The sequence below is a fragment of the Melanostigma gelatinosum genome (assembly GCF_949748355.1).
Source record: "Melanostigma gelatinosum genome assembly, chromosome: 18".
In the NCBI taxonomy this organism is placed as follows: Eukaryota; Metazoa; Chordata; class Actinopteri; order Perciformes; family Zoarcidae; genus Melanostigma; species Melanostigma gelatinosum.
The window spans coordinates 22,761,894-22,773,913 of record NC_136651.1 but is presented as its reverse complement, the minus strand read 5'-3'; the positions used below and the strand labels follow the sequence as shown (position 1 = coordinate 22,773,913).

At 43.6% G+C, this 12,020-nt stretch overlaps 1 protein-coding gene across 1 annotated transcript in view; it reads right to left on the bottom strand.

Annotated features, from left to right (window-relative positions):
* Positions 1-11,654, bottom strand: part of pip5kl1 (phosphatidylinositol-4-phosphate 5-kinase-like 1) — a gene marked incomplete at both ends in the record, with an annotated part of 47,093 nt that extends 35,439 nt beyond the window's left edge. The window contains one exon of the mRNA XM_079289060.1: positions 11,472-11,654. Coding sequence (XP_079145186.1) covers positions 11,472-11,654 — 183 coding nt within the window. The remainder of the gene's footprint in view (positions 1-11,471) is intronic.
* Between the last annotated feature and the right edge of the window lie 366 nt (positions 11,655-12,020).

The following is a 12,020-nucleotide window of genomic DNA, read 5'->3' as shown; positions in this document are numbered from 1 at the left end:
GAAGAACGCGGAAGCGTACGCGGAACTGATCCAATTCCTTGATGACAAAAGTTTGTCTCTGGTCATGCGAGAGGCAGCGGATGACGGGCGTGGAGCGCTCAGGATTTTGCGTGACTATTATGCAGGCAAGGGTAAGCCCCGCATTGTATGCCTGTATACAGAACTGACTTCTTTGCAAAAGATGAGTAGTGAGAGTGTGACTGACTATGTCATACGTGCTGAGATTTCGATCACAGCGCTGCGTAATGCTGGAGAGGTTTTAAGCGATGGACTATTGGTTGCAATGATTTTGAAGGGGCTGCCAGACTCATTTAAGCCTTTTTCCATTTTTATCACTCAAAGTTATGAGACTCTCTCTTTTGCGGAGTTCAAGACTAAGTTGCGCAGTTATGAGAGCACTGAAGGTATGCGCACAGCTGCGGCCGACGACAATGTCATGAGGGCCCAGGCGCATCCAAGGAGGGCTGCCCCAGCAGGCGCAGGTGCACGCAGCACCGAGAGCGGGGACATTGTGTGTTTCCGTTGTGGCCAGAGAGGTCACAAGGTAAGAGACTGTCAGCGTGGTCAACAGTGGTACGGCCAGGGCGAGAGTACCGGACGGCGAGGAGGATGGCGACAGTGGCAGCGGGACAACGCGCGTGGAGTGTCCGAGGAGATGGATGACAACACCTTCGTGTTCAAGCTGGTGACCAGCGAGCCAGGAAGCGGTGTCACCAGAAAGGGCTTGATGGTGGACACCGGTGCGACGGCGCATATCATCACTGACCTGGCGAAGTTCAAGAACTTCGATGACCGATTCCAGTCCGAGACGCACTGCGTGGAGCTGGCCGATGGCACAAGCTGCACGGGGTCGCGGAGCGCAGAGGAGACGCCGAGGTGTGTCTGATCGACAGCAGGGGGCGGCACCTCAGTACCACACTGAAGCAGGCGCTGTACATCCCCTCGTATCCCCAAGACATCTTCTCCGTGAGAGCTGCAACTTATCGTGGGGCAACGGTGATCTTCAAGGAAGGAGAAAACGTCTTGCAGTATAGAGACGGTACGCGCTTCCTCATTTATGAGCATAACAGACTGTTCTATTTGCCTACTGTGTCAGTAAACAATGACTGTGATGATCAATGTATGAGCTGTCATGATATTCAGACGTGGCACGAGATTTTGGGGCACTGTAATTTTGATGATGTCATGAAGTTAGAGAATGTTGTGGATGGAATGTCAATCAGGGGTAAAGCGTCCAAACCCATGATATGTGAAGTGTGTACTCAGGGCAAGTTCACTCAGAGCAGAAACAGGAAGCCTGATGTGAGGGCCAAATCAGCCTTAGAGCTGGTTCACACTGACTTGTCAGGCCCCATTGACCCAGAGTCCAAGGAAGGGTATAGGTATGCACTTTCCTTTACTGACGACTATTCAAGTGCAGTGTTTGTGTACTATCTAAAGTACAAGAGGGACACTGTAGAAGCCACAGAGAGGTTTCTAGCCGACACAGCCCCATATGGGAAAGTGAAGTGTATCAGGTCTGACAATGGTACAGAGTTCACAGGGCAGGGTTACCAAGCTCTACTGCGTAGGAATATAATCAGACATGAAAGATCAGCACCATACTCACCACACCAGAATGGCACTGCTGAGCGTAACTGGAGAACCCTTTTTGACATGGCGAGATGTATGCTCTTGGAGAGCCAGTTAGCCAAGGAGCTATGGCCGTATGCGGTCCAGACAGCAGCAGTGGTGAGGAATAGATGTTTCAACAACCGCACTAGAGAGACACCTTACTTTATGCTGACAGGAAGGAGACCTAATGTCTCCAGGATGCAGAAGTTTGGTACTGTATGTTACGCCTACAGGCAGGACAGGAAGAAGCTAGAGTCAAGGTCTGACAAGGGCATCTTCGTTGGTTATGACAAGAACAGTCCAGCCTATATGGTCTACTACCCTGACAGCAGGAAGGTGATGAAGCACCGACTGGTGAGGTTCATGTCCTGTGTTGAGGGACAGCAGACTGATGACATGTCCGACGATGACACTGGTGTGCAGTCTAACGCAACCAGACCTGACCCTGACCAACCCGAGCAGAACGACATCCCAGAAGCTAGGCCAGGTCCAAGCCAGATAGGCCTACAGACAGGTGGAGTCAAGCCCGAATCCCAGTCTCCACGGAGATACCCTGCTAGAGAGAGGAGGAGGCCAGACTTCTATGGGATAGAGAGTGATCAGGCTCAGATCAACATTGATTATTGCTACAGGATGGTTTGTAATGTACCACAGACGTTCAGAGATGCTGTGTCTTCATCCAACTCAAGTAAGTGGATAGATGCAATGGATGAGGAGATGAAGGCACTGAGGGATAACAACACATTTACTCTGACCACCTTACCTGAGGGCAAGAAAGCAGTGGGGGGTAGATGGGTGTATACTCTCAAAACCAATGTTGATGGATCTGACAAGTACAAGGCCCGCTATGTAGCCAAGGGATACAGTCAACGGATGGGTGTAGATTATGGAGAAACGTTTTCTCCTACTGCCGACCTGACTAGTGTGAGAGTGTTGATGCACAAAGCTGCCCAGGAGGATCTGATCCTGCATCAGATGGATGTTAAAACCGCCTACTTACATGCACCAATTGATTGTGAGATTTACATGGAACAGCCAGAGGGTTATGATGTAAAATCTCAGACAAATGGGAAGATGGTGTGTAGACTAAAGAAGTCACTATATGGGCTTAAACAATCAGGTAGAAACTGGAACATAATGTTGCATGACTATCTATGTGAAAATATGTTTGTACAGAATCCAGCCGATCACTGTGTTTATGAGAGAGAAACGGAACATGACAAGGTGATCCTACTGATCTGGGTTGATGACCTGGTTATTGCAGCCAGTGATGAGAGTGCTTTAAAAGCAGTAAAAAAGATGCTTGCTGTGAAGTTCCAGATGAAAGATTTGGGCAGACTGAAGAATTTTCTTGGTATCACTTTTGACCAGTGTAATGGATGTGTGACCATGTCACAGCAGAGCTATGTTGACAAGCTGCTTGACAGGTTTAATATGCAGGATTGTAAGCCCAGGTCAACACCTTGTGAACCAAAGCTGCATTACACTGATGAGAAGCTAGGTGACCCCAGAAAATACAGAGAGGCAGTGGGTAGCCTAATCTACCTAACCTCATGCACCAGACCTGATCTGAGCTTTGTTGTAAGCAGACTGTCACAGCATTTCAGTGAGCCGACAGAAGAGCAGTGGACAACTGTTAAGCATGTACTGAAATATTTGAAGGGCACAAATGACAAAATGTTGTGTTACAGAAAATGTGATGAGCTGAGGTTGTTTGCTTACAGTGATGCAGATTGGGCAGGTGATGCAACTGACAGACGCAGTACAACTGGTTATTGTGTTAGTCTGAGTGAGAATGGTCCTCTGATTTCCTGGAAGACCAAAAAGCAGCCAACGGTAGCACTGTCAACTTGTGAGGCAGAGTATATGGCGTTGGCCGCAACCACACAAGAGTGTCTTTACTTATCTCAACTGCTTGAACATCTTGATGACTGTCTGTATGATGTACCTAAGATTTTTGAAGATAACCAAGGTACAATTGCATTAGCCAAGAATCCAGTGAGCAGACAGCGATGTAAGCACATTGATATAAAATACCATTTTGTGAGATCAACTGTTAATGACTGTAAAGTATGTTTGGAGTATTGCCCAACAGACCGGATGGTAGCTGACCTGATGACAAAACCAGCTACTAAAGCAAAGCTACTTACTTTTTCCATGTTCTTGTTTGGGGCATAGCCAGTTAAGTGCAGTTAAGTGCAGTTGGTTTCCATGTTTTTCCCCTTGTATGATTTATGGTTGTCAATAATGTGTGATCAAGTGGGGGTGTTAATTGAAGCAACTGATTGTGCTCCCAATTATTGCCAATGCATTTCAGGTGTGAGTGTGTCATGTGACTGTCTATTTAAGCTGATGCACCCGCGCAGAATAAAATACGTGTTTTCTCAGAACTTGACCCAGTGGCTGCAGATTGTTTGTTCTCCCAGGTTTAAATGTGTTGAGTCGGTATATCTCTAGTCAAGCTCTGCAGAACAGGTCCTCTGGCTGGAGAGGATCCGAGCAAGTGTTGATCTTTAGACTAGTGCTGGGCAACGATTACAATTTGTAATCGCATGTTTTTTCTGCGATTAATCTCATTGTTATGCGCAACATTCAATAATTAATTCAAAAGTAGTGTATTGCACACTTTGATTTTAAAGTACTGCTATATGAACAAAAGTGCAATAACATTTGGTTTGTAAACACTTGAAACAAGTAAGGTGTTGTTCCAATTCTGCAGCACTTGCTGGACTGTGTTTAAAGTGGCCCACAACTTTTCTGCATTCTGCAGGACATTGTCAAACGCACTGTTCTGCAGAGATACTGTGACAGAACGCTGGAGACGTGCAAAGCAGGGGACGTGTTCAAAAGGCAGATGTCTCGCAGCAGCGATCATATCTCTTCACTATCTGTGCTCAGTGTGTGACTTCATGTCAAAGGTTCCACTGCTGTGCAACAGGAACAACATGTTTCATCAAAATGTCTGTCTTGTGTTTTCATGACAGTCAGACCATGTGAATGCAGCTCTGCTGTTCATCAATGTAATGCTGTAAATACATTCATACAACTCGTGTATTCTTCTTGTGATGGTGCATCTTGAGGCTCATACGTGCTGTCATTCGTTGCGATCCTAACAACGTTCCTCAGACAGACATCTTCCACAACACTAACCTGCAGTTTGTCTCCACTTCTCTGTAGCATCTGTTAGCTTGTCTTGCTTTTGTTTATCTCTACTTCTCCCAACGTAGTCGCACGAAGCCTCCCTCCAACGTTGCCAGTGAGCAACGGACTTTCAAAATTATAATTTAAAAAAACTGCGTTAATGCGCGATAAAATAGTTGTCGGCGTTAATTAATGTGTTAACGCGATAATAACACGTTAACGTGCCCAGCACTACTTTAGACACAAGATGTTTTGGTTGTTATTGTCTCGTCTATTTTATAGTCGGAGCAGAGGACCTATTGTTAATCTAATGTTTATTATCATTCCGTGTCTTTCGTCGCAAAAAGGAGGTGCTTGGGATACTGGGAATTTTTTGAAATTTGTCCAGGTGGTATGAAATATTGGCTCGCTAGCGCCCCCTATTAAGTAGCCGCAACATTGGGTTTCACCTAGCTGTATGAAATTTGGTAGGTATGTGGAACGTGCAAAATATCCTCTTGGAATTTTTCACTAAACCAAACAGGAAGTCGGCCATAGAACACATCTATAAGACAATTAAAATCATAGTAATGGCACCACCTAGTGGCAACTGGAAGTTGCAAGTTGTGTACTTTGACATCCTGCTCCTCACAGATCAATCACATCCCTCTCAAATGTTGTCAGAAAAGCCTTAGGACCTTGATAATGCTTCATTGTGAAGATTGTAAGAAGTTGTCGAAGGGCGGCGAGGCGAATTTCGATCCTTCGCCATGAAGAAATAAACTGATGTAACTCGACTCCTACTGGTAACAGGAAGTTAAAGTCTTTATACTTTGGCTTGTTTCTCTTAGTAGGTAAATCAGATCAACATCAAATTAGTTCCACACAAATATAACAAGTTCATAATGCCAGTTCATGAAGATTTTGATGTTTCGTAGAACGCCATTGCAACGCCGTGAAAAATGGTAATTTTGAGAAGCTAAAAATGCTCGAAACATAAGCAAACTTGGCACACAGACTACAAGCCCAATATTTAGTTATACAATATGATTTTATTGGTTCACAGTGGCAAATCGGCTCAATAGCGAAATAGCAAAAATTCTCTAAACATGAATGTGTCCATTATTTTAATAGTTCAGTATTGTATGAAAGATAACAGGTATGTTTATGCATGGCAGTGGCACTAATAGGCCATCACTCATTTTTCGTTTCCACGTTTAAAATGAAGACATCAGTGTGAATAGCTTGTATGCATGATTATCATGCAGTTGACCGACAATGTTGATATCGGCATTGGTATCAGTTGACAAGGTGTGTTTATAAATGTCAGTGGCAAGGCCTCCCTACTCACTGCACCTTACACATGTTTAAAATGAAAACATGAATATATGAACCTGTGTATTATTTGAATAGCTTAGTATTGAATGCACAATAAAGAGGTATGTTTATACACGGTACTCGGCCCATTTAATATAAAACACAATTTTCTGCAATATATACTACAATATATATAGTCGGGGGTCCCTGCGCCATCTCTCTCAGTTTGGGGGTCCTTGGCCTGAAAAACGTTGACGACCCCTGCTCTAAACCCAACCGGAAGTCAGCCATTTTGAATTGTTTATGAATTTCTAGTGTCGTTTTTGTCATTTCCAGGCGCTGGACTCTAACGAACTCCTAGGGAAATAATCGAATCAACTTCAAATTTGGTCAGAACAATCTAGAACTTTGTGATGGAAAGTTACTCAAAGCTTGAGGTTTCATCGAACGACGTGAATATGGTGTGATGGCCATTTTACATGGTTCACCATCATCCATCAAGCTGTTGTAACGCGACTGTACTTTGTCAAAACTGTCCCAAACTTGACATAGCAAATAACTTTCATGTAAGTCCAAATGCAATCAGCAGGACACTGCAGGGAGTTGAACCTCATCCCAGTAAACTGACAGTCTGTTATGTTACAAACACTGAAGCGCATTCACGCACATTCATTTTCTTCATGATCTTTAAAGGCTTACATTTATGATTGTATCGGATGTACACTCAAAACATTTGAGGCTTAAGACCTGGCAACATGATCTTGCTACGCTGCTGGTCGACGCATGGAGTGTGGTCATTGAATGTATTGAGTGTCTGTGTGAGGGGGTGAGGTATGTGCTAAGAGCGGGGGATGGACGAAAGCTGGCTGCAAGGAGCAACAGGTCAAAGGCCAAGGGTGAACTTATTGGATTTCAGCCAATCATTGAGCTGATCGATGGGCTAAGGAATGTGTAATATGAGACATTTCAGAGACTTTGGAGGGACAAAGGAACTGTGAATCCCCGGAGATAATCAGACCTCTTCCGGACCATGGGGCAGATACACCAGTCTGTCATGTGGTGCGGATTGGGCCTCTATTTCATGAAATATATATATATATATATATATATATATATATTTTTTTTTTGTAATTCATAGTGTGCTTCAGTTTGTAACTGTTTTAGCTTCTGTTAATTATTAAATACTTTTGATTTAAATTCTACCAGCTGATTCGGCCTTATCTTTTTTTTTCTAAATTTTATATTGAAAGACACGAGACAATATTAAGACAATACATAACAACAAGAGGATGACAAGAACAGTGGGATAAAAGCCAGCAAATATCATATAGTCAGTGTGTGTGTATGTGTGCATGTGAGAATGTCCTTGAGCCTTTTGAGATGGAGGGAAAAAAATATAAAAATAATGATAATAATGATTCGGCCTTATCTTGCTGACGGATCAGGAGTTGTGCTGTGATCAGCTGTGATCAACTGTGATCAGTGGCCACTGTCATCAGAAACAAACGTCGCTTCACGTGACGCAACTGAGGAAAGGACGTCTCATATCTCTTAAAACATGTTTCCTCTCTCCTCGCATGGTTTCCTTGCGTCTCTCCATGTATCCCTGGTGGGAGGGACTAAGACGCAAGGAAAGGATGCAAGTGAGGGAAACGGGGATGACATTCATAGACTTGGGATGTACCCTTCGACTCAGACTTAAGTTTTGTGCCCCAAAATAATAAAGTGACCAAACTGGCCTTCTTCCATCGTCGACATATTGCCAAAGTACAGCCTTTATTGACACAGCAAGACACAGAACAGAAAAGAGAGAACACATCACTTCAGTCTTAGCTACGCTGCACTGGCTGCCTATAGCCTCCAGAATTGATTTGAAAGTCCTTTTATTTGTGTACAAAACTCTAAACAAACCCTTAGATCCTCCACTGCTGGTTTATTATTCGTCAAGAGATTTATCATTTTCACTTTATCATTTTCACTCCCAAACAGCCTACCCCAAAATATTAGAGAGGCAACCTCTGTTAAAGCATCATGTACAAACATATCTATTTTGCCAAGCCATTCTTTTGTAAACAGCACTTTATGTGCAGTCCAGAGTCCCACATCTGTCTTTCAAATGATCTTTTATGTATTTAAACACTTTTATGTCAATGCATTTGTCATTTTAAATGTAAAATGTTTTCCAGTTTTTATTTATCTGTTGAAATGTATTAATTGCACCTAAAATGTACGTGCAAAAAGCATCCTCTGGAAAAGGAAGTTTTTGTTTTTATTTTTTAAATGTACAGCACTTTAAGCTACATCGTCTATACCAGCGGTTCCCAAACTTTTTAGGCCACGCACCCCCTTCTACATCCAGACCGGGTTCACGCACCCCCAATCACCCCCCCCCCCCCTCCCCCCCACACACACACCTTAAAAAAAGAGCAGCAACAGAGCCGCATAAAAATCGGACCAATGAGAGAACAGTTTGCTCACGCGTGGCGTTTGTTTACAAGATAAAGAACACAAAAACTCTTCCTGCACCGTGCCTTCTGAAAGGTAACGGACATACACCAGACGATTGGCCAGATTGGCCACATCTGTAGGCTCGTCTACTTGCAGAGAGTAAAACTCACTCTTCTTCACGCGACCGATTAATGTAGCCAGGATGTCTTCGGACAAAGCATCGATGCGCGCGACACAGTGTTGTTGGACGCGGGATCACGTCCAACTTGTTCGCTTCTCTCTCCAATCATACATTCCACCATCTCTTTAATAATTTTTTCCCTCTCCACCACCGCCTCTCCTTCTCCCTATTACGCGGTCAGAATACTACCACAACACGCCACCTGTCAGAAATGTGCTCATACACACACACACCTCCCCAGCAACGAGGCACATCACCCGGTCACAATACCTCCACAATATCCCCCGGGTGAAATCCGGGACATGGTTTTATGGTTCCGGCGCTCACCCGTTTGCGCCGGGACGCGAGGTCTCCAGCCGCCCCCGCCGCGAGGCACCTGATCGTCAGGTCTGTCAGCCCTCGGAACAGGCCGCGGGGCAACAACCCGTGGGTGGCGGGGCAGAGGCGAGGCAGATCACAGAAAAATAATAAAGACTAGAAATAAATAGTGACAAAAAATATTCAAAATAAAGGTTTCACTAATTTTTTGCTTTTATAGTATTGTAATATCTCGAGTATCCCTCATATCAAAAACCAAATGTCAAATGACATCTGATGTTGCTATGAAGGCCAAGATGAACTGATCATAATGTTTGTTTTCTGTGTCTATGATTTGATCTTGCTTTGTTCTTTTTCATTGGAGTAGGCGAAGCTATTAAAAAGGAAAATTTGCAGATGTTCAACCTTATCGCCATCTATCCGAGTCAGTTACTGATGTGCTCTGTCTCTAGGGCGCACCTGCAAAATGTGTTGCTCTCCCTCATCCCAGTGATGTTCTTGGTATGAGGAAGAACTACAGAGTGCTACTCTCATCTGTGCTAGCTGTTGGGAAAAGCGTTGCTCCAAAACTTCCTTGTTCTCGTCTCTTGTGTTATGTTTCCAACCGTGAAAATGGCTCCCCAAATAATCAGTGCAGAGGATTTTATGGACAAGGATTTTTGACAATGACACCTCCTAATAACCTCATTATGACGACACAGCTACGGTTATTTGTTTCTAGGGGTTTAACAATACACGAATTAGAATTAAACCGTTCGGTACGAGGCTTATGAACGAACAATACGTTTGAATAATACGAGTGCATTTGGAAAATGCACTCGTTTTTTGTTTCGTTAAATTGTAGGAAATATTATATTTTCTGCGCTCACGTAGGAGACAACGGTCTGTGTGACCTCTGAACCCGGAAGAAAAAGAACAAACAAAAAACAGCTGAGTTACCGCACATGTGTTCTGGGAGGCTACGCTAAACTAGCTTAACAGGAAAACAGCGGATCAAGCATTCTGCTACACACTCGAGGGCCATTCAGATATTAGATGTAAAAAAACAAATGCAGTTGACTTAAAGACAAACTCCATCCTCCTTTCTTTGTTGAAAAATAGTTTAAATCCAAACTCACAAATCCGTTTCTCCTCCTTCAGCCATTGACCGTTAAAAAATAAATAAAGATCTAGGTAAAAAAACAAAAATCTACACCAAGCAAAATGCTAAAAATGTCAGAATTTATTCCATATCTTTCAATTTGAACTCTTACTCCTCCGACTAAGCTCTGCTGGCTACCTTAAGTTTCGTTTTCCAACAGTCACGTGCTCACCCACTGACCAATCACAGCACACGCTGCACCTCACTGCAGCGCGTTAATGCTGACGTACTTGTAGGCCAGCTAGCAGCTCCGATACGTCAACGAACACGCCCAACATGTCAAACTAAAGATCTGATTGGTTGAACATTATGACAATCAACAACATCGTCCCCATTCACTTAAACTGCACATGGATGCGCTTGTGAGTCTGCAGGCCTCTGCCTCTGTTCTACCTAGAGACACAGAGGTGAGATCTGATTGGATAAAAGCTCTACTTAAAACAAGCTGCACTGGAAGCAGAGCAACTGAGGAAGACAGGAGCTGTGCAATGAGAACATAAGATAATGGGGAAAATATTTGTATAAATTATATGTAGTGTATTTAAGAAAAATGATTAAATTATAAAACAGCTCTAACTTTGTGATTCTGTTTAGGCCAGCAGAGAAGGCCTTGCAGGCCCTGACGGCCCACCCCTGCATTTAGCTGATTTAGTGGTCTGCCTCTGACGAAGGAGTTAGAGCTGCCAACGAGCCACTTCAGCGGGGCAGCTGTCCACAGCAGAGACAGCTGGGGAAACAGTGTGTAGATCCACCATATTTTCACATCTTACTCTGTGAGTTAAGGATGTATTTTCAACCAGTTTAACTGAATTGTGTTTTACAATGAGTTAACAAGGCAGTGAAGCTTGTTGTAGTTCAGTGTAAATGAGAAACTTAAATTCAGAAGATGTGCGGTTGTATTTTTCTATTTAGGTGGAAGAATATTTCCTTCATTAACTTTGTGTTTATTCATCAGCCGTAGTGAAATAGCTGCTTGCACAATGCACCCTGGTACATGTAGGCCGGAGAGATCAGCTTTCTCTGTCAATATAGCAGCCCTGGAATGTATTTATTCAGTGAACTACAGTTACCACCAACACTGATTGGACATCCACATAAAAGGAGGGGAATTTATCAAAGCTCATTTGTTTTTCATTTATGGAATTTTACTTGCAAACTTGCAATCTAGTTTTAATGCACAATGACTGACACCCTATTACAGTTAAAGTAAAGCCCTGCCTGTAATATTACAACTCTTAATACTATACATCCAATTGAATACTAAGTGGGTAGATTTTAAATATTGCATATGTGTAGGTGATGGAAATGGTGCCTCTGCTGACCCGTACTCACTGTAGGTGCATTGTTAATGTTGTTTTGGGTGGCTGCTGCCAATCCCTCCTTCATCATGCAGGTCAGGCTGTAGAACTCATGCTGCTGATCAATCTCAAACAAGCCCAGAAGCTTCCACTGCTGCCTCACACCTCCCCACAGCCTCCTCTTCACCGTGCCGGAGTGCTGACGGTGACCAGACATTCCCAGGCCACCTGCAACCGCTGACCTCTCCATCTGAGATACAAAAAAAAAATACACAAATCCCAAACATATGACTGCTGTACTCTAACTCTACCCACTGCACTCTAAACACAGAGGAGGTTTTTGAAGCTCCAGCAAAAATAACTCAAAGAGTAAGTGGAGGCCAGAGAGGCCAGTGACAAACACAAAAGACAGCGGACTGCCAGCTGACTCTCTGATAGGGTAGCTATAGAAAGCAACACAAAGGAACAGTACTTTCATGAGTGGTGCTGTGGTAATGGGATGATACTGGCCCTCCAATCACCACATCTCTTCATGAGAACACATGTATGTCTACGTTAGAGAAAAACAATCTCGCATTAATTA